General features: G+C 41.9%; 1 protein-coding gene across 1 annotated transcript in view; it reads right to left on the bottom strand.

Moving 5' to 3' along the window:
* LOC308118723 (inactive dipeptidyl peptidase 10-like) overlaps positions 1 to 27,678 on the bottom strand; it is a gene marked incomplete at its 3' end in the record, with an annotated part of 131,168 nt that overhangs the window by 33,685 nt on the left and 69,805 nt on the right. The window contains exons 2-5 of the mRNA XM_080478234.1: positions 12,829 to 12,940; positions 8,866 to 8,961; positions 1,077 to 1,171; positions 396 to 470 (exon numbers count right to left, since the gene is read on the bottom strand). Coding sequence (XP_080334360.1) covers positions 396 to 470; positions 1,077 to 1,171; positions 8,866 to 8,961; positions 12,829 to 12,940 — 378 coding nt within the window. The remainder of the gene's footprint in view (positions 1 to 395; positions 471 to 1,076; positions 1,172 to 8,865; positions 8,962 to 12,828; positions 12,941 to 27,678) is intronic.

Genomic DNA, 27,678 nt, shown 5'->3' on the forward strand with positions numbered 1-27,678 from the left:
AAAAAAAAATCACTTTTTTTTAGTTTGTGCTCGTTCGCCTCCAGCATCACGATGCGTTCAGAGAAACGGCGCCGCTCCTCAGAGACTCGAGTCTTAAACTGTGTCTTGGACAAATCTGTTCAAGTCTTTTCAACATGTTCCAGTTATGAATAATGTATTAATCATTGTTATTTTTTCTTTTTTTTACCTCCTAGAAGGTTGTGCTCTCCTGCTATCGTGTTTGCTCTGAAATGAAATGTGTTTTTTTGAACTTTAATCACTGATCCTCACAGAAAACGTTCCGTCGTTTGGTCAAAGCCCTTCTTCCCCACATGGACACTGACGCAGCAGTAAGAGCAGCTCCGAGGCCAAACAACACGGCGTTTAGAGAAAGAGAAGACGGAGGAGGTCCTCACCTGCTTGACGTCGTATCCCAGAAGAACAAAATTTAGATCTGGAGAAACTGCAAACTTTGAAGCCTTGAAAGTTGCCTGTGGGCAGAACAACAGACGGATGAGTATTTTCATGCATCCAAAGCCAGAATTTTTATTTCTTTTCAGATTTTACCACATAAACATGATTTCCTTGGCTTTGCTTTGACACAACTAGAAAATGTCTCTGATGAAGCCGATGTTGGAGCTCCAGTTCATCTGGTTCCGGCCCCGCCTACATGCGAATGTTTGTGAAAACACAAAAACTTTCATTTCGTTCTGGTTGTCCGTTTCCACCACAAAGCCGTGCCGCTGAAAACGCAACTTTTTGAGAACAGCTCCCAATGTGGAACCTTTTGAAAATGCGACTCTGTCTCCGTGTTAATGTTGGGAAACGCTGCCGCTGTGCATGCGCACTACGGCCGTAGTAAGTTGTCCTTCTGCACGTGCTCAGCCGGATTGCAGGACGACTCGCCCATGACTCCCAGTCCATATTCTCCTGGACTTGGTACTTTTATTTTGACAGTCACCGTAATAACAATCCAACTTGGTCGTGAATCAGCTTCAACTGGTTGAACTGATGCCGTAAGACCAGTTATGGAGAGAAATGTTACATCGCGCTATCCACAAATCTGCTTTCCCAGAAATATTCCCATCATTACTTACAAACGTGGTGTTTTTCAGTAGCAGGTCTGTCTCGTTTCCTTCTGTCTTGACTTTGAAGACATTGCCGTCCCAACTCCGAAAGACGATGTCCTCCACTGGGACAGAAATAAGCAATCAGTCTGGTGTACTACTGCCAAACATATTCACTTCTAGAGGTGCAAGGAAGTGAATCATCGAATTTGGCAATAAACGGACCCTAAATGAAAAAACAATCAACTTTTATTCTTTTATTTTTTTTATTCATTCATATCAGGCATGAGACATTTAATACATTTAGTGCAATCACTTATCCTATATTCCTATACACACACACACACACACACACACACACACACACACACACACACACACACACACACACACACACACACACACACACACACACACACACACACACACACACACACACACACACACACACACACACACACACACACACACGTATCTCATATATCTGATTAACATGCCTGAAAAGGAGTAGGAAGAAGTAAACTTATCAAATCTTACCCCTTCTCCAATATCCAATAGTTATATATTATAATTATCTTTAATTCTGAGATTAGAACAGTCTAAACCACTCTAAAAAATAATGACTGAAGGAAGCTAGAGTTTGTTCAAAGACAAAACTATGAAAAAATCCTAATCATTTGATTAGTTTGTGTTGAGATGAATCAGTAATTTGTGTAGATTGATGTAAGAACATGCATCAGTGGAATCGTCTGAAACCTTTGGAAGAAAAGGTCAAAGGATGGACAGCACTGTTCCACAGGCAGAAAGTCAAGGTTTGATTCTGGGCGGTTGTTTTTCTTTTTAGCATGTTAGCCCAAGCAAAGTGGAATTAGTTGGAGTGTTTTCAAAAACGTCCACTTCAAGAGTCAGTTATTAGTGCAAATGGACACTCAAGGAAAGTAGTTCCAAAACAAAGCTCTTATTTTGTTCCCGATGAAAGGTGAACAACGGCTTCATGGCCATTAACTTGTAAATAGTCCATCTAGTCCATCATATGCTCCTGATTTAGTTTCTCTGGTCCCTCCCGTCATGGTAAAAAGCTCCAGCTCTCACAGGACTCCTCCAGGAATCAGCATTCAACCTGACTTACCCTGATCAGTTGTTTCCATCCCGGACTGTTGATTCTCAGATGTACACAGCGGCGTTCGTATTACCACTGCAACCTCAGCCTCGCATGTGTTATTCATGTGATTTGAATAACACATTTTAGTAAAGCCCCTGCTCTTGTAGCTTCAGGCCAGACACACGTTGGATGCACTTTTATTTTAATATGTACGGTTATAATCCAGATGTATCGATTCATGCGCATCTTTTTGGATTTAAAAAAAGAAAAACAAACTCCAAGCTGTTTGGGCAGAATGACTGGAGGTGGTTTGGAAAAGTTTGGTGTTCAAAGTTTACATCATTTTATCTCCCAGGACTGTGAATATAAACAGTTTCCAGCTCACAGTGTTGAACTGGCATCATCCGGCTGCACGTGAGTTACTGTGTGAAAGCGGATGATGTGGTGAATCCAGTCTGGAGTGAAGTGGACTCTATTATTCATGTGCACACTAGACATCCTGGGAAGGTCTATTTCCTGGGCTTATCTGTCTGCAGCTGCACAATGGCAGCGGGTTCTATGTGAGGAAGAGTCGTCAGTGCAGCTTGAATGTGTATTCATGTTATAGCATTTTGTCAGTTTTACTTATGAATTAAAATTAATTAGGTTTTATTAAATACAGGTCTGAGTTTTGTCAGCAAGCAAGCAACTAAAAGATCTTATTTTAGCAGCTACATTGGAAATAAATGTCTATAGATTGTTCTGTTTTTTTCTGTCCCGTCTTGGAACCTGTGAATCGACTTGATGTAGGAATACATGCACCTCGAGGTGCTTCGATACTTCGGCTACGTTTACGGCGTCTTTTACGCGTCATGAGACTCTGGGCGTCTCCTCAGTGGGCCGGTTATATCAGTGGAAGCATGGATTCTCCCATCTGAACAACTGGTGAGCTTCTAGCAAGCTACGACTCAAACGGCTTTTCTGGTGTGACTCAGTCGCAGTGTGTGAGCAGCACGTAAACAAAGTAAACAACACAACAGGGTCCTCGCGGCAGATGATGGTGGTGTTGTGTGAGAAAGAGAAAATCAACCGTTTAGAATAATATATATTTTTTAAATTGCCAGAGCAGAGCTGCCTAATTGTGGGAGGAGTCAAAGGGAGGGGCCTACCTTGATTGTGATTGGCTAAACCCCCGATGACACTATATAGGGTTTGATTTCTGATTGGCTGGTTGGAGCAACACACTTTTTAAAACCTGAAACAAGCCAGGGAGAGAGAGGACAGACTGTCTTCACTTCTGGGGCGTCAGTCCAGGTATGGGGACGATTAGTACTGCTGGAAAACTTTTAGAAAATCAATTTTCTATGATATGATCCTTTTAATGGAAATGAAGGAAGATGGAGGGATGATTGGAAATGTTTAAAAAAAAAATAAACCCACACATACTATCAGCATATTTTTTTCTTAAATACACCATTGGCATGTAAACATAGTCTCTTTCAAATTATAACATTCTTTGATTGATCCCACTTTGGGATCGGACGTCCGCAGGTTCAATCCTCACAGTGGATAAGTCACCGCTGTGGGTCCATGAGCTGTAATGTGTCTACTGCATCCTGGAAATATGATGGATCAATGCAGACCAAGAGGTTTAACAAACTTAGTTATGTGCAGAAGAACTATTTACTGCAGCTGGTATGTGCGCAGTAGTATGTGTATCTAACAGTACGTGTCAGCACTTTTCACCAGCAGGGCTCAGTTTGATGTTCGGGCTGGTTTAGTTATGACAACAGTTATTCATTAGCCATAAAAAAGGTCCTTGTAAAATCCTGCCAAGGTATTTAGCATGTATCTTCATCCAAGGGTTGAGTATTTTGTAAAGAAAGTGCAGCAGACTGCCTTGCCTCTGGGGCGTATTCTGCAGGTAAATCAAATGATATATACACACTCGTCACGCGTGGATGGTTCTTTTTATGGCCACACTGAGCCTCACTGCTTCTAACAAATAAAGACAATCCTCAACTTGACAAAAAAGCCATTCTGCTTCCCGATCATGTGCAATACGGTATACATTTTAACATTCCCGGGAGGTGTTAAATAGGCGCCCCCCCCCCCGCTATCCAGCACACAACAGATGATTAGGTGAAGAATCCCGGCCGGCAACGCCCCCGAAGGGACGGAGGATTTAGAGCAGACGAGAACAACAAAGGCTTGTTTAGTGGGCTCTGTCCAGGCAAATCCGCAGTTAGATCATCCTGCAGCTCAATGAAAACAACAATGGAAACAATAAGAGGAGTTCCTGCAATAACTCCGGTCTAATCCCAAACCAACGGCACACTCTGCGGAGTCGCCGATTCCATTAATGCTTTTGACAGGTCTGAATCATCTCAAGGTCCCCGTCTCGTGTAAACGTCAATGAATGAGCTCTGAGGCATCAATCTCACCACAAGAGTTTCTACACGCTAGCAAACACTCAAAAACACTTTGGAGTATAATGACAGGGAAATAAATATGAGGAAGACAGATGGATTGCCTGTGTTCAGGAGAGAAAATCCTCTGAAGAGCTCTTGTCATTTAAAATCTCCCTCCCCCGCTAAGACAAAGCACGTCTTGTTATTTCTTATGCAGCGCTGCAGTCAAATCAATACTCAAAAGAAACAATTTACAAAAAAATAATTGGAAAAGAGACGCTGTCCTCAGGACGCTTGCGACGTGATCGCACCTGGGATTAGAAGAGCCGTTGTTTAATCCCTCCCCGTGTGAAAGGAGACAAAGTGTAAAACGGTTCTAATCTATGTTTGAAATGATTCAGGAAATGTGTCAATATATGTTTGGTAATTTCACGTTTGTACAAATAACTTAAATGGACTTTATGGTAAATGTGTTTTAAGGCGGAACCATAAGTTCCGAGAGTTTTGGTTCCTACGGCGGAGATTACAGACGGACTTTAAAGTTAAAAAGCCTCTTCTTCATGGCATGCGGCGAAAGAGGTACTGTTTGATCGTATATGTATATTGATGTAATTTGATCCGTACAATGTGCGTTTTTGCCAGTTTGTACTTTTCATTTCGTGTTGGTTGTAGTTTTCACGGCGTCCGAGTACTCTGCAAGAAGTTGTATAAGAAAATAAACGACAATTCCCAAAAGAACCTGTGCCCATGGCCGTGAAGGGAGCGAGAGTAACGCCACCAGTTCACTGAAGAACAATTATCATCGAAACCTCCAAGTGTCCCTGACGACTGAATAATGTCGATGTCCTAGTTCAGCTTTTTAAAGACGAAGGTAGAATTGAACTTAACCGATTTCATCACAGGTTGGAAGGTTTTTCTGCAAAATAACTTTGATATTTCAGTTTGTGTGTACATTTAAAAAAATAAAATAAAATAGAACTAATTCAAGACAATGTTAAAGTAAAGCTCAAATACGGGAGATTTAAAAAAAAAAGAAAAAAGATATAAAGCTGTGATGTTTTGTAATTAGGTGGATGAAAGAGGAGCAGAAATGGATCTATTTTCCTTCTATCTTCTGCATTTTTTTACCTAAATTATTATGTAAAGACTAAGGATGCGCCAATGACACTTAATAAAGGACCTTTAGCTACTTGCCAATACCGAGTAACGATACGAATACTCCGAGCAGTATTGGCCCCGATAACATTCTCACATAGTTATATTGGAAGGTGGAACAAAAACTTTTGGGGGTTTTTCTGACAGGACAAAAGGACCCAATACTCTGAATTCGGATTCACTTTGCACATATAATGGAAATAAAGCCTCCCACAACATGAGCTGGAAAGCTTTAAAAGGAGCAACGGCCACATTAAGATGCACATTTCAGTTCCTAATATTTATTTATGAGACACAGATCGCAATCTACCGGGAAGGAGCCTGAGAATGACTGTAGTACTTCAATTAAAAACCTCTCCGGTGTGAACTAGATGTGATCCTTCTTACCACCGTAAAGGTAGAATTAAAGCCGCCGGACTCATTAAACTGTAACGTGAACCTGGTCAGCGCTCGTCAAAGCTCGCAGTAGAAATTGAGTCGGCTTGAGTTCAAAAGTTATCTTCCAGTCCAGGTTTCCATTATACCTGAAAGTACAAACTTACTCGCAGTGCTTGGAATTCAAAAATCCAAGTTGTCATCAAAGACTTCAAAGTGCAGCCACGGGGAGAAGTTCAACAGAGCTTTGTTCAACACATCTGTGTTCTTTTGCTTTTCTAACACCTTCATATTTTACTGGAGCTTATTAAAGATTCTATCTTTCTTCTGATGAAATATTTCCCGGGTGGACTGCTCCGCAGTTATTTATACTATTTGAATTCTATAGAAAAGAATTAGGATGACGTGATTTCCCTGAACAGTGTTCTCCAGGAAACTGCCAGTGAATTAATTTCAGACGTTCTTTTCCTAAAATAACTTCTCATCAACATGATTTGACATCAGAAGAACCGAAATTACAGCCTGACAAATTCTGTGTATTCATTATAACTATATAATCCTTATTTCAGTGTCCTCGCAGTTTTTCATTTTGCATTGCTTCACTGTTGGACCCAAAACAAGCTCAAGGTATGAAATGACCACTTCCATGCTTCATAGTTGGCTCTACTCAACCGTTGTGGGTTCTTTTCCAGTTGAATTTCTTTTCTTCTTCTTCTTCTTCTTCCTTCTTCCTCTTTATTTAACAGCAGTTTGCATCCATAAAGTTGGATTCCCGCCATCTGCTGGCTCTATCTACATTGTTTCCCGCCGCTCTCGTCGTCCCTGATGACTGTTTCCCCTCTTCTTCTTCACGCCGGTTCAACGGCAGTTGGAATCTGTGAAGCTGCACTACCGCCATCTGCTGGTTCCAGCTAGTCCATACCATTCCAAAGAAAGAAAGAACCACGAAAACTCAACTGGATGAACTTATTCTTTTAGTAATGCGTTTAAAGGACAACAGCTGTTTGACGCAATACTGAAGTCATAATTCTATCTCTATTTCCACAAACAAGCTCCAGTTGTCTCCTAAAGGTGAAGACAGTTAACTTCTCGGGAGGACAAGCAGTTAATAAACGACAACACTGCGCCTGCAGTCATTTTCTGCATGAGTTGATCACAAAATGTGATTGAGAAAGAAAGTAAAGGTTTGCACCGACACCAAGCTGCAGCCATAAAGGTTTCACATCGACCTGAAGCTGGAGAGTGAAGGTCTGTGAGCCGTTCACAGGCTTCATGAGACGAACAGCGGCTCCAAACCTGAAGCTGCCTGCAGATGCTCCGCCAGCAGATGAAGGGATGAACGATGATTGTTTTCCCTCTCAACAGTGCTGAGACCTCGGAATGCTAAGTGGCTCCAGACGAATGCTGAGTGAGACGAAGTGGTGAAAGTTGTGACGGACGCACAGCGAAGCGATGAAGCGCCGTTGGCGTTGGTGAGAAACATACAAAGCTTGGTGCTTGGCTCCGGAGTACACACTCTACTCTGTTCAGGAAACGACAACAACACAAACAAGCAGATGTATGTTGTGTGTGTGTCTAAACTTTTTTGCATGGTTTGTATTTTCCGTGTATTTTGTGACGCTGGTTGCAGGACAATGATGTATTTTCATTACAATATGCAGCCCTTTAGTAGGAATTCTGTTATTAACTCAAAATATATGATATGGAATATTTACAGTACGTTACACCATTGAGTCCTATAGCAGGTGTGTGTGTGTGTGTGTGTGTGTATTTATGTATGTGTGTGGGTATTTGTGTGTGAGTGTGTATGTGCATATTTTCATATTTTGCGTGTGTACATTTATGTATTTGTGTGTGTGTATTCATGTGTATGTATGGTCGGGGGGGGCAGAGGTCGTGGCTGATGCCAGGCAGGAAATCGGGAGGTGTGATAACAATACGTAAAGGTACATTGTACAGGATTTATTTTCTCAAAAAAAATTCAGATGGAGTCGTCCTACAATCAGATGATCAGATGATTACACCTCCTCGTCTTCGTCTCACCCTCCTGCTCTTCGTCCAAACCACAGCGTGGGGATCGGCGCGTCCAACTCGGACAGCTTAGTATTTTTCTGATAGCGGCAGAACACTTGATTCCTTTCTCCAGGTTTTTATTACTTTTTAACTCCCCATACGAAGACGCTCGTTCACTCTGTGGATTTGTTGAGTTGTAATTACAGCTCAACAAAAACGCAGGACGGCTAAGAAGGAAGCTTACTTGACCTCACACTTGAACAAGGACACACAAAAAGAGACGGGAAAATAAAGATGAAATGGAAGCAGTTTGACTCTGAACAGAATCTTCAAAAAACCTTCAGAGTTCAGACGGTAGAAATGAGAGAATTACTTTTAATACTTCAGAAAAGCCAAAGTATGCAACATCCAGAGTTTCTGTTGGATCAAAAGAAGGAAGTCTTTCGTCCGATCATTGTTTACTATCCGTGACGGATTCACGACGAAGCTTCAAGTGAAGACAGAAAACGTTGGGAGTGTTTTTGGGGTCTGTTCACACGACAGCCAATGAAAACTTTTTGAAAACGACTCTTAAGGTGGAACTTTTTGAAAACGCTCCGTCTCCGTGGAAACTGATTTGTACACTACTGTTGTGGAATGCTGCCACTGTGTGCGGCAACCACATTTCCTGGAAGAGCAGAATCCCCAGATCGACGTCCTTGTGCACTCAACACCAGCGTGTAGGAGTTCATGTCATTTCATTGGTTGTATTTGCGTTAGTTTTCTCCATATTTAAGATACTCACCATTGATCCACTTCGCCTCGGGGTCATGGATTTGGAAATTTCTTTGAAAGAGGTCGTCCAGTGTCAGCTGTGAGCCGAACCCTTTACCGCCATCGTCTGTAAAGAGACGGACAGAGACAATCTGTAATAACAAACATCGACTGCTGAGTTTCTGCAATATCTAATAATGTAATACCATTTAAACTCATTACGTAATAACGCCGGATTTTGTAATAAACTTTGATGTATTTTGTAATAACCTGTTACATATTGCAACAGTTATTACAAAATGCGAGTGTTATGTAATAATAGTGGAATATGTAATAATATAATACATTTAATAATAATAATAGTAATAATGCCGCATTCTGTAATAATCTGCTCCATTTCTTAATAAACATTGCATTTTGTAATAACTTGTTACATATTGAAACAGTTATAACAAAATGCTCTCTCTCTTTCTTTTTTTTTTTTAAAGAAAATTTTATAATTTGGTGCATTATGTAATAAATCATCAACATTTTATCAGAAAAGACATCATACAATCAGAATAACATTAAGCTTTCCAGCTTAATTAGGATTTATTTGAAAAACCAAAAACCAAACAAACTGGTGGGATGTTTTATTGCTCAGGTCTAAATCAAACGTAACGCATTCATTAAAATGGAGAATTTGTTCACAAGCTAGAAACTAACTAATTAATTATTACTGACACGAAAATGATGGGTGCGTTGAAATTCTGCAAGACATAAACACATGCAATCTGCATTATTAAATATGATAAAAAAGCATAAAAACAAACAAACATTTATTACATTATTACACAATGAGGCTCTACACAACTGAATTCTGCATTAACTGTTGCAACATGTAACAAGTTATTACGAAATGCGGCCGATTATTACATAATGAGTTGAAAATGTGTTACGTTATTACATATTGTACCGTTATTAGATAATAGGGCGCTCCGAGGATGTATTGAGTTTGCTGTGACGCGGCGGTGACCTGCGCCTCTCCTCAGGTCGAACCAAGGACTCTCAGGATCCACGTACATCGTATGAAGACAAAGAAGGACGACCATCACTCCAAATGCAGCTTTGTTCCTGAGGCTGACTGACAGAGCTGACGGGAACTCCTCCATCCAAACTTTATTTTCCAAACACCTTTTTTTTCCCCTCGTTTTCTCGGTAAACAATTATAACCCTTGACTGTGTCTTCCAAGTTGGGTACATTCAGTACTGTTAACAAATGAATAAAAATGCTAATGAAGGAAGCGGCGGTGATTTGGGAGAGTTTGACATACATATGCAAATTGTGAGGATACAAATGTGAGGCTTAAAATCCAATTTATATTCACTTTTTCATTTTTAACGAAAAAAGAGAAGAAAAGAAAGAGGCTGTCAGCGCAATTTTGATTTTGGAGTCTGATTGTGCAGCCTTGTGTCTGTGTGACACGACAAACTAATGTGTTACACTGCCTAAATAAAGCTTTACAAACGGTTGTTCTTCCATTTACTTTACCTCCATGTGACATTGTGTGAAAGGCAGAATGCAGGTCAGTCGTCCATTACGGGGTCGAACATCATGAAACCGAACCTGCGTGTCATCAGAGAGTGACACCAACTATCTGTGACGATCTGCCCTCAGCACACGTCCAAACGTCTCAACCTAAACTGTCCCTGATCGATTCATTTTTAACCCTCAGCATCTTGGACTGAGCCACGTCCGGCTCAGCTCTCCGTCTTTTAAGACAATGTCCCTTTAGTCTTGTTGTATTTGTAGTTTGCAGTAGACATTACAAAGTATTCAACACACCTTTTGTGAATCTTAACCTTATCGGGTTGTGTAGAAGCTTGGTTTTAGGCTGCGAGCAATTTTCGATTTTCAGAAAAAACAGTGGACACGTTGTTCAAAGCCTCTAAAATATAAATATATAATGACCATCACTACTTTCACCGTCTAATTTTGTCTCAATCAATATTTTTCCAACAAAATATAGCGAATTATCGGCTCGAGTACACACCTCACGACTAACTTTCAGTTTTGTATTACGTGCAGTAACGAGCAACGTGATTGGTCAATTGATACCATGTGGTATATATATTCAAATATATGCTGAAGCAGAGGAGGAATTTGTAGGAATTTTCTTTCCAAGATGCTGAGGAATTATATTTGTAGAATCCACACAGGTGAGACTAATTCTATAGATCTATGATCTCATTTCTCATTTCCTAAATGTTGACACATGTTTGGATATCTGCACATCATTCATGCTTTTCATTGAAGAATAAAATATTCTTTGCTGTGAAAATGTTGATTTTGATATAATTATTGACGATCATGCTTGTTCTCCTACCAAATAAATGTTGTGTGACTGTGACGTTGTAAAGTGTTGGACTGAGCTATAGGAGGCCTGCAGAGAACAAATAAGATCTAATATTCAATTAAAAACTAATAAGAGGAGAAGAGAAACTATTTCATAGTCTACAGGAGCTCAGTTTAGGCTGCAGATAGAAGCAACGTGAAACTACAGGGGGAATAAACAAGGACATGTAGTGAAGTTTGGAGTGAGGTGGAAAGACTTGCAGTTTTTTTTTTTTTTTTTGTGTACAAATAAACTGCTATATAAGACAGTCGAGATAATGGTTAAGATGGCTGAACAATGAAACCAGTCAATTAAAGGCAAAAATATTATGTAGAAGCTCATCGACATCCTCGCGCCTCCAACTGATCTTTACTGCGACGTCTGGAGACGGAAATTCAAATAAAAACTTCTGTCCAGCATCCTATATGATATTTGTTCATAGGCAGCAGCTCTGCCCAGCTCAATTCTCCATTCTTGAACCAAAACTTTTAATAACTTAATCTTAGTCTACTCATATTCTGTAAAGCTAGAACATTCAGAATTGTGTTTGTTTGATGATTTATAGATTATTATACCGTAATCTGATGGGTCTGGTTTCTCTCTAGATCACGTTGGGCTTTATGCAGCCCAAAGGAGTTTGATATCTCACCAAATAATAGATATCATAGATTTCAGGTCTTTAAAAGCTTCACTGCGCCTCTTGGGAAAAAGTGGAGTAACTAACAGAGAAAATCTATGTACAGAGGGAGAAGATATAAAGTTCATACGAAAAGCCGCCAAGCCTGGAATCAAGCTGTGAATTCATATTCAAAAAAGTGTTTTGGGAAAATTTGCTTGTATTTCGTATTACTTGTATTTTCAAGACACGGAGAATTCTCACTGGCTGGTATGTGCTGACCTTAAAGTATCTGAAATATTATAAATCTGTAACAGAGTACCATCTTTTATACCATTTATTATTAAATACACCATTTAGAATCAGAGCCTATTCCAGCTGACATTGAGTGAAGTAGATTACCATCCCTTCACAGGGCAAACAGGTAAACACAAACATAACTACGGACAAATAACGTAGAATACACCATATTTTACTGGGACCAGATTACCTTAAAAACGATGCATTTTCACTTGAAATTTGTGTAAACGTTTCAGGTGAAAACGTTTTTGCATTCGAGTTTCAGAAACGTTTCTCGTTTACATGAAAACGTTTGAAAATGATGTCCGTTTACACAGAAATGGGCGAAACACTAAAACTGATGTAGTTCGCACGTTGGGCCACTAATGGGCGCTGTTGTTTGTTTTTGTAATGAAACCACACACACGCACGCACGCACGCACGCACGCACGCACGCACGCACGCACACACACACACACACACACCCACACACACCCACACACAAAATTCATTCAGTAGTTTAGTAGTTTGCCTTGGCTACTCTGAGTATCGGCCAATAAAATGTTATTCCACGTCATCAAGAATAAACAGTGTTCGTACAAGTGCAGTGGTGTTTTGCATCCTCAGCTAAGTGTTGCCGGTTCCACCTATCAGTGTAACCCCGTGGTGGGTTGTCTCATCTTCACCCACAGCCTCATTTCCATCAACGTTTCAGAGTCCTCACCTTTGGACAGCAGAACGATGGACAGCCCGATGAGCGAGAGCACCAACACAATAACCAGCAGAGAAATGCCGATGCCCTTCCAGTTTCTGTCCCCCCCGATGGGCCCGATGTCCTGCAAAGAGAACAAGGGGGAAGAAAACAAAGCTTGTGAAAAACAAGTACACGATGCAAAATAAGCAAATTAATCCAAACAGCACAGGAGAAAGGACTTCCTGCGGTGCAGCGAGCTGAAGACTTCGGCCACTCGGGGCTTTAGAGGCTCAGCAGTGGCTGACTGAGCTGGTGCAGGAATCGGAGGGCATGAGAAGCTCACGGTGTTCCCCAGGGGGGGGGGGGGTAAAGCTCTGACAGCGGGGGAAGATTGTCCTCCGCGGAGTGTGGGCTGCGTAAGCAAAACAATGTCTGTCCCTGACACATGGAGACTTTCACACAGTCACAAAGAGAAAGAGAAGAAATAAACACTGAGTATCGTCATTGTTGGATTGTGACTGAGGCTCCAGAGCGTGAGGCCTCATCGCTGCAGTTGTTTTTCCTCTGGACTTCTTGTGGAAGCTCCCGTTCATGTAAAATGGACGCAAGTGTTTAAGTGGCGGCCATGATAAGGAGCGTTGGAATTCTCTATAAGCTACGGAAAGGAGGCCCAATGCTTCCTTTAGAACCTCCTTTAGCCTAGGAACCGCTGATGCTTCCTTTAGAACCTCCTTTAGCCTAGGAACCACTGATGCTTCCTTTAGAACCTCCTTTAGCCTAGGAACCACTGATGCTTCCTTTAGAACCTCCTTTAGCCTAGGAACCACTGATGCTTCCTTTACCAAAGGAGACCAGCTCATGTTCCCCCACAATTCCTTGCGGCGACAACATTTAAATGACCCGCTCATCGGAGCGTTCAGGGAAACTCAGGATGACTGAAAAAGGAGCTTTGTGGTGAATAACTGCAATCTGCCACAAGGTTACCGGTCCATCCCGGGGCCAACGCAAAGACAGTCACATTCACACGTTCATACTTTGAGGGTCACCGGTTAATCTCAGCTGCCCGTTTCTGGACTGTGGGAGGAAACAGGATTACCCCGAGAAAAGCCAATCAGACATAACAGGAACAGACTCAAACCCTGGAGCAAATCACCTTGCATCACTGCAGGAAATCCTTCCTTCTTTTTTTTTTTTTGATTGGTGACAAAAGTAGGACAAAATGTACAACCCAAGACGGACTGGTGGTTTGGGGGTCAAGACTAAAGAAAACTGTTAAACTGATTGTGTTTCTGTGTATTGATGTACTGGTGACCTGCCCAATGCCTGACGTTCACTTGGACAAACCGGGGGCATGTGTTCACATAAAGTAGAGCAGAATAAAGAAAAGGATTAGATTGACTACAAACATTCAAGCAGAAGGACAATGTTTGCATTTTATTTTTGTCTTCACTTTGTTGCTGTTAGACTGCTTTGTTCCTCTATTTATGGATTTCCAGCCTGAGTCATCGCCGCTCTCCCTGTGCCGAGTTTGATGAACGCTTCAGGCTTGAGAAAAAGAAAGAAGGAAAAGGGATCGACTCTCCGAAGACCGGACCCATTTTTGGACGTGTCTCAAACCCTTTATCTTCTTGACATCAATTATGCAGCGCCTTATTTCATTTGCACTGACAGAGCCGTCTTATAAATAAAGCTGTCTCGCATACAGAGCCGCGGGCTACAGGAACCCCGTCTGTGTATTTATGGTTCTATTTGCTTTGTGAGTGTTTTAATTGGAATTATGATTGTAAGATAAACACCCTGGAGCCTCGCCAGCTCCCCCCCCCCCCCCCCCCCCCCCCGATCCTTGTAGTTCCACTCTACAACTTGAGCATTTTACCCATCATCCCCGTGGCTCCTTCTGATTCACATTCCCGCAGGAGGACGAGACGGTTTCCACGAGAGGACTCCTCCGCTGGCGTAGGTTCAACATCCCTTCTGTTTGCTCTGTCTGTGTTTTCCCCCCGTTTCGTTTGGCGCCATTAGCTGGAGCGGCCCTCATTACACATCGGGGGAACATTATCCGCCATTCCCTGTCACATCATTACTCACAATTCCACTGACACATCCTGGCCGTTATGTTCGTCGCAGGGTTCGAGTTCATTTTCATACACTTGTATTTCCTGAAATCGTACTCCCCCCCGTGAAGATATTGCTCAAAATACAAACATATCCATCTTAGAAATTGCTTAAAAAGCCATTAAATAAACCGAGGAAAGAAAAACTCCTCAGATGAATCCAGTTCAAATGAAACTCGAAAGGGAGCGGAGCGCTAAATGAAATTTGTTTGCAAAACAAACAAAAAGCACGGCATCCTTTCAATGGATAAAATAAGACGTTATTACTGTTGCAGACTATTGATATCCCATTTCCTCGGCTTCATTATCCACATTTTAGTTTGACTGTAGAAAAAGTGAACATTACCATTCTAATTGAATATTGACATCATTTCCATCCGTAGCTCTACATTTTCCCTTTGGAGGACCTCCAGGTTGCTTCTGAGAAAATCCAGTCCCTCTTGTCAATGTTTTATTGACCAAAACAGAGTGAAGAACGTATAAAAGGAGGCTTCAATATGCTTTATTCTAGTTTTATTATCCAAATGTAATTTTAATGACATACACATCCCTCCTGTTATATCTCACCAATTAACCACTTTGCTTTATTTGTGTCTCTTCTCACTTTCTTTGGTTTGAATCTATTTACACTTTGCACAGATACAAGGATACAAGGTCATACAAAGATGCATTTGAAATATAACACAATACCAGCCTAAATACTTCAGTTATTTAATTAAAGATGAAGAACAAATCCACTTTGAAGTGTTGAGGAATAACACAGTTTGAACAGGACCGAGGGGAAGAACTTCTGTGTTGCCAGGTTGGAGTTGAAGGATAAAGAGTGAGAATAGCAGGACGGAGGGCAACAACTGCTTGAAAAAGCTGTAGAGGTGTTTGTGTTTCAAAGTCCACCGACTCCAAACACAAAGACGGTCCTTTTCAAGCTTCTGGCTTCTGGTCAGACTCTTCAGTGTGTTTCGCTTCAGTCGGCTGCTTGTGGAAACGCTGAACTACAGCGATATTGGAGATGTGCTGATGGCCACAGGATCCGTCGATTTCGTGCTTCTCATTCATTGTCTATGTGAAACGCGTTGCGGGGCATACTGCTTCGAGCAGCCATCCGTGGACTAGATGTCCAGGCTTGGTCCACATGAGTCCTTAATCCTATGACTTCTCCTGGAATGAGACATTTTATAACCATTGTGGTTCGCATCGTTTCCTCAGAGGAACCAGCTTCATTTCCAGGTTGGCCTTTTTTCTTTGTGGATTATCTTCTTGCTGTGGCTGATCGGGGTGTGTTAGTTTCTTTTCAATATTCAAAAGCAAACTTGCACGGTCAAACATGGTACACTTCATAACTATTATGTGGAAGTTTGTGGCGTGAGCCTCCCGCCCCCACCTGTCTGCAGCGAGTGGTTTTATATCTGCTGGATTCAATAGAGAATCACTTCCCCCTGAACCGAACCAGGGTTTGAAATCCTCCAAACAATCTGTCTGTCCTGTCCTTTCCTCTCTTTCAATTCTCTAACCCCACCTGGATCAGCAGAAAGTATGAAGAAAGTCTCCTCCTCTGAGTCAGTCTTCATTTCTGAGTCTGGTTCTGCAGGGTTTTTTTTCCTGTTAAAAGGTTAAAAACAATTTTCCTTTCCATCTCCTCTAGTTGCTCGGGTGGAATTGTTGGTTTTTCTCTGTAAAAGTGCCTTGAAATTAAATGAAATGAATGAGAAATGAAATTGAATTGAAATGGCCTTTGTTGAACCGGTAATTGTGTGTTTCTTTATTATTCGTATTATTTGTGTGCGATTGGTCCAAGACCTATACGGCTTAAACTACTGGATGGATGGATGGATGGATGGATGGATGGATGGATGGATGGATGGATGGATGGATGGAAAGAAAACTTCCACCATTCTGTACAAATATAACAGCCTATATTTTACGGCATTTTTAGATTTTCTGTAGTTGCACAGAATACCACCTGCTGAGACTTGATTAGGCCTAATGTGTTTGGTACGTTTAAGTATGTATAGCACAGCAGGAAGGCTTCAGACAGAGTTTTGAACCTGTTCAGCCTTTGAGCTATTTCACACTTAACCACTCCTTAACCTTTTGGCCTGAGACGCCGTCGTACAGGTTCTGTTTGATGCTTCCACACTGGCCCAACGAGGCTCACATCACATGGAAGCAGCCTTCGAAGCCAATAAAGAAAAAGAAATCTAGTTACAGCACACATATACAGTATATACCGGTTTACCGAGTTTATTAAAAAACCTGCAGCGACACACAGCAGCAGGAGTTTGAGAAGCATCTCCGAAGGAGCAGTTCCAAACCTTTTGGTTCCACAGCAGTACCCGACTGTGATGCTGGACAGCAGATCAAGCTTTTACACAGGTGAGCTGTAACGCACGGCATCGTTTTACCATCAAACCATTTGTTTGTTTCAAAGCAGTCGTCCCAGGCTGACATATCAGAATGTTCACCTTTCTGTTTTAAATAGTCTGGTTTGTAATTGTACTGAGCAGGGAGCGTCACCATGGCAGCAGATGCTGATCTCCTTCGATCTCCTCCATGATGTGACATGTTGTCCTCTGTTTTGAGGGATTTATTCAAAAATCGAATCAATTGGTCCTTGGATGATGAAAAATCATCCCTGAAGATTTCATGCCATGCGGGTGAGTAGTTTTTGTGAAAAGTTAGTAAAATAAATACATACAAACCAATAAATAAATACACACAGATGAAAACACGAACCAACGAACCGACTTCCGTTGGTGAAGGTGATCGGGTCTCACCAAGAAACATCTGGCTTTTTTTGTGGCTTATCTGTTGGTCTTTATTTCCTGAGATGAATTCCAGCATATCTGACACACTCCATCTTCAAAAGGATGTTTTTAAAAGCTTTATGTCACTTTCTAGTCCTTTGAAGTTTCTACAAATAAAAAGTAACAAGTTAGTTATTATAGTCATTCTGTTATTTTTTACAGTTTCCCTCATTATTTGATTTTAATAATGCTCTCACAGTTAATATAGTCTTGCTGAATATCAGAATGGTGTGGGTCAGTGTAATAACTCATTAAGGTCAGCGTGTTACAGCTTTAATGCCTATGAAGTAAAACACTGTTTGCTGCATACATTTCAAGTCTGAGCAAAACATTATGTCTCCTGCAATGTTTGTTTCATACAGATGAAATGAGAGGGCAGTGTGAAAACCAAACTAATAAAACATGTTTGTCAGCAGCAGAAACACGAGGTGCGCTGATTAATATTGATTCATTATTGTTGTATTTCTTGTTTGGGAGCTTCAGACAACCACAACACTAAAAGGAATGACTGTTTTATAACTTTGCTATTATTCAATAAGCAGTTTTTTTTCCCAGCCTGATAATTATTGACAACCACTAGTGGAACAAGTCAAAGCTGGTGTTTGGAAGATTACGTCATCCCCACATCCCCAAACTTAAATGGACAAATTTACCAGATGTCTACGTGGTTAATCAGTTAAAAGTCTGCAGTCTTACTATTTGGCACAAAGAATATTAGATCCTGTTTACGCGACAACATCGGAATCGTTTTCGCGCTTTTCGTTTCAGAAAAGTTTCAGGTTCACGCAGGAGTAGCAGAAACACTGAATACAATGTAGTTTTTATTTCGGGGCACTAGTGGGCGCTGTCTGTTTTTGTAATGAAACCACACACACATACACACAGAGAACAATCCTCTATAAACACTAACAGTGGGAGAACGCGGACATTGATATGGACAGACGACCGGGTTGGATTGTTATTACTATGATGACTATCAAAATAAAACTACCATCCGACTGGATTCTCTACTCTGTCAGAAATGTCATCTGGTGGCGTTAGATGACCTGTCTAGATGAGGCTAAAGAGTCCCGCGTTGAAACGGACCACCACTAGGGGCGTGTTCACATTCCCCTGTTTGATCCGGACCAGAGTCTCTTCAGGGAAAAAACCTTTTGTCTCAACATTGGTCTGGAAAGTCAACACTACAACAGTCAGTCTGCAAGCGCGGCTCCCAAACACAGACAAACAAAAGTAACCCTGAGCCGTAATACAAACTTGAAAACACACCACCTCTGTGTGCTTCACAGGATGTGCCGTAGGCTACAGTGTCTGCTCTGGATCTGTTCCTGGCTCCGTCACAACTTTGTTTTGATGCCGATTTTGAGCAAAGCCTGGGATGATTGTATCCCCGGCGCCTGGAAGACAAGACTGGAAAACCACTATCCATCCATCACGACTATCAATACACCAAGGTGAAAAGCGGAGAGGATTTCTGGGTTAAATTACTTCGACCGCACACGTGTAATCTTCTTATCTGCTCCACACCCGCTAAGCCAGTTTGCCTTTGAAGGAAAGGATGCAGCCAGGGAAATATGCGTGCACGGGTCTCCCACGTAAGACGGTGCAGGAGACTTCTGCCGCTCTTTAAGGCACGGCGACGCAGCCTTTCTGTTTGTCAACGGCGTGCTGGAGGGCTCCTCCACTCACAAGGCAGCAGCATAATTCCAAGCGGGCACTAAATACCACATCTCACCTGCGAACCTGTCCAGAGAGCCAAAGCGCTTCCTCCCTGACTCAAGTGTGCACACTATTTTCCTTTTCCCCCCTCTGTTAGAGCGCCGTGTGATTTCACTTCAAGTGAAATGCACTCGACCATACGTAGCACAGTGCCAGGTGCTGTTTTGAAGATACACGGCTGAAGAAATTGAGCAGAACAGAGCGAGAGGAAGGTAGGAAACCTGCGTCACGTTGGGAGAGCGGGGAATGTGAGGCATGATCTTCATCTTAAATGAAGGCTTTTGTCCCGACAGTGTGCCTCCGGCTTGTTGATAGTGTCCTCAAGTCAAATGCCGGGGAAAACGATGCAGAACAGGCCGCGTGTTATTTTCTGCACAAACCTTATTGACACCGGGAGGAGAAGCCAACCAGCTGAGGACCGACAGTGACACCGAATGAACAGGACCCACCGCCTGTGTGACGCAGGAGCAACACACACCACAGACAACATCACACACCGCACGTTTCCAACTGTGTGCACCAGAAAGATTGTAGCACATGTTGGTAGAACCACTCAGTTTGCGCGCAGTTGTGCTGGAACATGAGTGAGTGGAAAAGGGATGGATGAGGATTAAAGACTGTCATGATGAGAAATGGTCCGCCTGATTCGGCAGCGTGAGTCTCGAGATGTAATCTAAACCTCCAAAGGTCTGGTTCTTGAATGTTTTACAGGGTGCACCACCTGAGAACATGCAGAGCTCCAGGTATCACCTCTATGGCCAACCTGAGCAGACATCAGCAGCAGTATTATAACTGTTTCACCCTTTAGAGGGAACTCATTAAATTACTCTGAAGTGTAAAATAAATGGATCCGTGTGACTTTCTGACAAGTATTTTAAAGTTCAGCTTTTACACAAAAGTAAGAAATTAACGCTGTTATGTCCCATTCATTTGTCATAAAATCAATAAAACTGAACAAAATCCCATATTTCATGATTTATAGACTCAAATGTAGTCTAAACCTACGATTTTTCTGGGGCCGCCAAATATTATTGGCACATCTAGATCATTAATGATATGACATTTCGAACACGGGTTTGCTCCTGTTTTGCTGATTCTTACTTGTTTTACTGTGAAAAAGAACTTTGTGCATTAACTGGGAGTAGCGGGTGAAGAAACAGGAGCAAAACACATCGGTGATTATGTCAGCACATGAGACGTTTCTGAGAGAACTAATTTTTCAAAACATGCAGACGCTGTCTCCATGCAGATGGCGGAAAACGCTGCTCCTGCACATAGAATCCTGCTCCTGCCGTAGAAAATACTTCTTCTAGCTTTATAGTTGAGAATCACTGTCTCAGCAATCTAACTGTGTTGTCTGTCCATACGAAGTCCCATTGTTAATGTGTTTCATTACAACAATAACCATCAGCCCCAACTTGTGCCTCGATACGCGAACGACATCATGCTCTCTGTCGTTTCCATGGAAACGGACATCGTTTTCCAATGTGTGTCGTAAAAATGTGAAACTATTCTGAAATGAAAACAAAAACAATACGTTTTCAAAATGTGTGAACACGACCTAAGCTTCGTCATAAAGTCACACCAAGTGTTACACCGCTACTTCAAACACCTATTTTAAACCACGAGCGGCAAATTATTCAGCAGCCAGAGACCCCAGTCCTCTTCCTATAAGCGTTTTGTGTTCACTCATTAAAAAACCCAGATCCCTGAGTGAGTGTGGCCGTGTGCATTTGATGGAGTGCTCCACCGCATCAGTGTCGGGAGTATTTATCACTGTCATCCTCCATCACCCGAGAGACCGGTACCAAGCCTCTCTGCTCTAAATTCAGCTCATCTCAGCTGCAGGAAAGAGCTTTTTATTCCCGTCCCACAGTACAACTGTCACTGACTGAAGGTTTTTCTCAGTCGCTGATGAAGAGGGATATGCTCATGATGTATGTGTGGAACAAAAACTAATTATTGGATTTTTTTTGGGAAGAGTATTAGAGTCTGGAAGGAGAATGTATTTCCAATGACATCAATGCAAATGGGAGGTGATTTTAGAAAGGCAAATGGAAATATTTTTTTCTTTCTGAAACATTTTCAAAGCAAAGACAAAGTATTGGTGAAAGTGATAATGCTTGGTTTTACAAAGTCTTGACACTTTAAAACAAAATCCATTGAAACTTGACCGGCTCTGAATCAGCACAAAGCAGCCTGAGAGCTACAGGCGCATAAAAACTGAAAAAGGCCTTCAAAGATCTTATCACTCTTCAGACAATTCATCATCCCTTTGCTATTCAACAGGGATGCACCAATACCGATACCAGCGTCAGGTCCGATACTGCACAGAGTACTCATTGTCGTAAAAAAATCCCTGATAAAACCTGGCAAGTACTACGTGACATCTGTGATTTGGAGATTCTTTAATATTAATAAGAATAACAAAAGTAAGACGGACTATGAATTATGTTCTGCTAAAATATCAAGAGGAGAAATATGGCTCATTTGGACCAGCAGAGTTGTCCCGATGTGGCTCAGTAGTTTAACTGCTCAGTGAATCCGTGCTACATGCTACATGCTAAAGAGTTTCAGGGCTCACACACACCAGTGATGCTACATGCTACATGCTAAAGAGTTTCAGGACTCACACACCAGCGATGCTACATGCTACATGCTAAAGCGTTTCAGGGCTCACACACCAGCAAGGCTACATGCTACATGCTAAAGAGTTTAAGGGCTCACACACCAGTGATGCTACAAGCTACATGCTAAAGAGTTTCAGGGCTCACACACCAGCGATGCTACATGCTAAAGAGTTTCAGGGCTCACACACCAGCGATGCTACATGCTAAACATGATTAAAGTCTGCCTGATACACCCTATGCATACTATTTACAAATAATATGGTGAATTTTCACATTCGCCTTTGAAAAAAAAAATAAAAAAAATTGTAGTTTGATAAAAGATATAGAATTCCGTATGGTCTCGTGTCTCCATTCCAGATGATACGTGCAAACCCCTGAAGCTTTTTGAAACAATATATATGACAGATAAAACTGTGATTGCTGGACGATAAAGTCGGAACATTTCCAGAAGTACAGCTCTTACGGGCTTTTACTGGTCTGCAGTGGGTTAGTATCTATCAAAAGTGACCCAATGATGGAAAAGCGGTGAACTGGAGACTGGATCACATGAGATCAAGACTCTCTGATTACATGACTCGATACTACAGGTCTTCTTTAGCTGCAACAGAAAGAGCCACGCAACATTTGGCCGGCGGTCATTATGTTATGGCTGATGACTGTATAACTCCAGTATTAACATTTTCCCATGATTTAGCACTCACTCAACAATAATGCTGACTGTCAGCTTAAGTAACTGTGTTTAGGTTGAGGCACCGCCTTATTTAGATGTGACATGGTCTTGTAGGCTTATCTTCTGACATCCATTTTTATGAAACGTATTTAATGTGTCTGACATCAGCATGCTCCTCTGTTAGTGCCTGCAATGCCTCAATGCAATACTTTATTACGGCGCAGTTTGCCGGGCAGGAGCAACATTTTCATGATGAATTGGCAGTCTGAAATATTCTAATAAATATCCCAAAGGCTGAATTGCAGAGATAATATGTCACCTCTCTTTGAGTGTGAGGCTGGGACCACTTGACATTTCTGTCATCTAGAAAACCAGGGAGGACTGCTGTGCTTCAGCGATTTTTCAGGACACTGAATAATAAGAGAAGGAGTGGGAGAAAGAAAAAAAAGAAAAAAGAAAACCTTTGCAAGGTTCGTCTATGGAAATTGTAATCTTTGCAAACAAACCGAAGGAGATAAGAGAGTGCGATACAGATGGAGAAACATTGGCTTCATTACTCATCCTGGACAGGAGGAAGGTCACCTCATGCATACACCTTCAGGACAAACCACCTACTTACATGCTGTATCTGCTATATAACCTTCCATCTTGAACATATTTCACGTGTGTACATCATATTAAATATTATAAATCAAGTGTATGAATAATTAAGAAAGAGACATAGTCTCTCTATTTATCTAAGCATCAAACATTTCCACTGGCTTGTCTGTTCCTACAGGCCACACTATGCAGAGAAAGGCGCTGTCTAGATGTTCCACCCGTGAAGGTTGAGAGGAGTTAAATAAAGACCAGGTTCATATTCAAGCAAGAAGCGAGGCCACGAAACTGGAACACATCCAAAATTATTCAAACTACACGCAGCCCCTCAGCTGCAGTCTCTCTTTTCAGCTTTTCAGACATCTTTTCCCCGGGTCTGTCTTCTTTGTGTGGCTCCAGTGAAGCTCTTTTGTACTGCAACAATGGTAACAGCTCACATCCACGAGTACTTTCAGGAGGGGTGGGGGGGTGGGGGGGGGGGGGGGGGGGTCTCACCTGAAGACAGGAGAGAAAACAAGAGCAAAACACCAACAAGGGGCCCCCGGGTTGCGACGCCAGGTAATCAAGGCTCGTCTTTATCCAGTTATTTCTCCCTCTAACTGCCTGTCAGGAGTCTGAGAAACAAAAGCCATTCAAATGTATTAACACCGACCTCCCCTGCCAATCAATATGGGTCTAAAAACAATAAATGCTTGAAGCGAAAGGAAAAAAAACCCCAAAAAACATCCACCAATCTTTGTTTTGTTTTGATTTTTTGCGAGGCTGCTAATGCCACTCAGGCCACTAATGCAGTACTTCCAGTACAAGGATGGGAGGGCTTTTTCTGAAGAACCTCCAAACTGTCCAGGACGGTTCTGCCAGAGGAGGTCAACAGGGCACAGGGCGAACCACCAGGAGTAGTGGGAGGGGCCACAGCCGGCAAGGCTACGCTGGCTGCTAACGCTACACCGGCCGGTAATGGCTCCTCGGTGGCTCACGCCTCCACAGCACCAGCCTCCAGCATCCAGGCAGAAATCCCATGAAGAAGAACCGGCTGCAGCTGGGAGGCCACATGCTGGTCGGCGGGACCAAAGCAGGAGTGGTACAGGGGGTGGAGCCAGGACCAGGTACCTCCATCGCATGGTCGGCTCTGGTCTGTTCGCTCTGTGGTTTCCTCAGCACCACCCCGACCAAGAACTCCCAGGGGAGGTTCCAGCGCCTCGTCCATCAGCTCCAGCAGGGCTGGACTGGCGAGGTCTGCTGCGGGCCGCTAACAGCGAGCATATCACTAATGCTAATGGTTAACAAGCAGGGCGGCTGCGGCACAGTTGGTGGAGCGGTCGCCTCTGAATCGGAAGGTTGCAGGTCCACATGTCAAAATCTCCTTGAGCAAAACTCTGAACCCAAAATCGATCCCATTAGAGGGAAATAGCAGTGATATTCTCCCTGTTGATGCTAAACACGACACAACTGTACGGACCTGAATGGATTTAATTGTTTATCCTTAGCAGATTATTCTTCTACTGTTCTGTAGAAATCAGTTATTTTATTTAAATATGAAAACACTAATCTGAATATTTCACACACTAATACTTCCTGTGCAGGTTGTTGATGGAACAGTGAAATGCTGGCCGTCCTGAATTCACTACGTTTCCTCTTGAAAGTAAAACAGGTTTGGTTGGAGAACTTAATTCAACAATGAACTATTGCAGAGGACCATAACAAATGCATTGAGATGTAAATAAAACAAGACGTAATTTAGAAAAAAGTCTTGATGAGGAAAGCAGATCAATAGTATAGTGAGACACGATTACCGTGCGAGAGACGGAGAACTAGAAACGTACAGACCTGCTGTACTGCTGCGTGACACTTGAATAAATTATCAGTTTAATTTAGTAAAAGTCAGCGGCACAGAGAGAATCCTTCAGCTCTGAGCTGAAAAGGCTGTAACTGATCAAGTTTTCTGCAAGCTTGTTCCAGATATGTGGAGCGAAACACTGAAATCTAAATTGAAGATTAAGGAAAGAAATACTTTCATCCTAAGTTCAGCTCAGAGAAAAGTGGTGATTCCTTCTTCAGGTGGCAGCAGATTGTTTTTAACCAAGTTAGAAGAGAGAATTTAAATGCAATACAATATTCCGATTTGATTTGTGGGCTCTTGTCTGTGCTTCCAGACAGTTATTTGTTTTAATATCATTTCTCAATTGAACCTATGAATCACAATAATATGATGACATTAATATAAAGAGTTAATGTGGTCTGCATGTTATTATGATCCCTTTTGTTTATTGAGGTAAAATAGAAATGGTCCCGGGGCCGATACTACGACTGTGGATGTTTTCTTATTGAGGTAACTTCAGGGAGTAATCCTGGCTTTTCCAACTGCTAATTGTGATTTGAAACGTCTGAAAACGTTAGAATTCTTGTTGATCGTGTCGCTTTTTTAAGCTTTTGAAAAGGAGGAATACACAAAGTTTCTTGTTTTGAAAATGATGTCTGTTTACATGGAAACGGCAAAGATGCTGAAAACAGTGTAGTTCGCATGCCAGGCCATGAGTTGGCGCTGTTGTTTTTGTAATGAAACCACACACACACACAGACGTACACAGACGTACACAGACGTACACGCACATTCACACACACACACACACACACGCGTGCACAGAGGATAATACACTATAAACATTAACAACGGGAGAACGCAGACTCTAGTGGACAGACGACCAAGTTGGATTGTTATTACAGTGACTGTCAAAATAAAAGTACCGAGTCGTGACATTCTGGAGGAAAACACTGTTCTGATTGTACATCCACTGAGCATGTGCAGAACTACTAGTTACTCCAGCCGTAGTGCACATGAACAGTAGCAGCGTTTAGGAAAGGTTGTTTTTGCCGGTTGCCATGGAGATGGAGTCGGGAGTATTTTCAAAAAGTTCCACGTTGGGAGCATTTTCGAAAAGTTGTGTTTCCAGTGGCCTCGTTGTCTTTACTTGAGAACGCAGTCACATTAACGAGACGTAAAGCCGCCCGGCCTTCAGGAGAGAAACTGTTGTTTTTGTGTTGAGAGGCGTTTCCCACTTTATAAGATGTATTGTGTGTCACTGATCATCCACCATGTTGCGTTCCACTTTTCTTTTTTTGTTTTGCCAAATTCATATTTATTTTCCACATTTTATTCAGGGTGAAAGCCAACTCCATGGTTTATCATCATTTTGTGTTTGTTGGGCTCAGCATTCCTGCTTATTAACTTTTGGTGTATTTTAAGTTCTATATGAAGTAAAACGGTAGTTCATGTTGCACTGAGTATGTTAAAAACTACTTATAGCTGCTCCAGTCATTTTAACATGAAGACCTCTTAGATTATTGTTTTCATTAAGTTTTTCTCTAATTACCAAAACTCTGGTTTATGTGCAATTAAAGACTAAACTGACATTTCAAAAGTTCATCATGATACTTTCCAGTTTATCTTCACACTTCAGTGAGACTGTGACGTGCAGACGATTTATTTTTGTCCATTTGATTAAAGTGTTTCTCTTGGTTGCTTCGTTATCAGCTCACTGAGACTCAAACGTTTATCGTGGCGCAGATTGTTTCTATTTAAATCCACAAACTATTGGACTTTTCTTTGGAAGATTTTCTGCTGTGCAGCAAAAATCAAAAGAGCGAAAGCGATGCCATTTAGCATTCTTTATGCGGGATCAGAGTAAATCAGACCCTCGTATAGTTTCGGACGTCGGATTGTCACTGGCTCGAATGAGTAAATGTCGGTGGAACTGCACTGTTAAAAGCAGAGCGCAGAGTTTGTCAAAGTAAAAACTAACAGGTAATTATGCTTGAAAGTGAGTTGAAAGCTTCACCTCTCAAGACTAATAAAAGTGTTAAACAGAAAATGTGATGTGATTCAGCAAGAGCAGCACTTTAAAGCTCAGATTTCTAAATGTTTGACTGCTCTCTTTTCAGATATGCCATAATTCTTTTTTAAACTGCATTGAGCTTTTCCAAACTTCTCCTTGAGTTCGTTATCAAAGCAGCTTCTATTGTCACCACACGCACAACCTCTGACATGTTGGCTTGAACAGCATTTGTGATTCTGAACCCAGGCGGAGGTCAAACGTTGAATAAGGAACTCCAGCGAATGACAGCGGTGAGGTGCTTTCAGTGCCACAGCGTTCTCTCTCTCTCTCTCTCTCTCTCTCTCTCTCTCTCTTTTTTTTTTTGTTAACTCCGAACAAAGATAGTCATCTTGAAGCAAACACAGAGATCAGTGGGAAACATCTGCCACAACAAAGTCAGACATGCAAAAAAAAGAGAGAGAGATGCTATCACATGCTGAGGCACTTTATGGACGTCTGAGAAATAAGAGGATT

This window comes from Lipophrys pholis, assembly GCF_963383615.2.
Source record: "Lipophrys pholis genome assembly, chromosome: 13".
NCBI classification, from domain to species: domain Eukaryota; kingdom Metazoa; phylum Chordata; class Actinopteri; order Blenniiformes; family Blenniidae; genus Lipophrys; species Lipophrys pholis.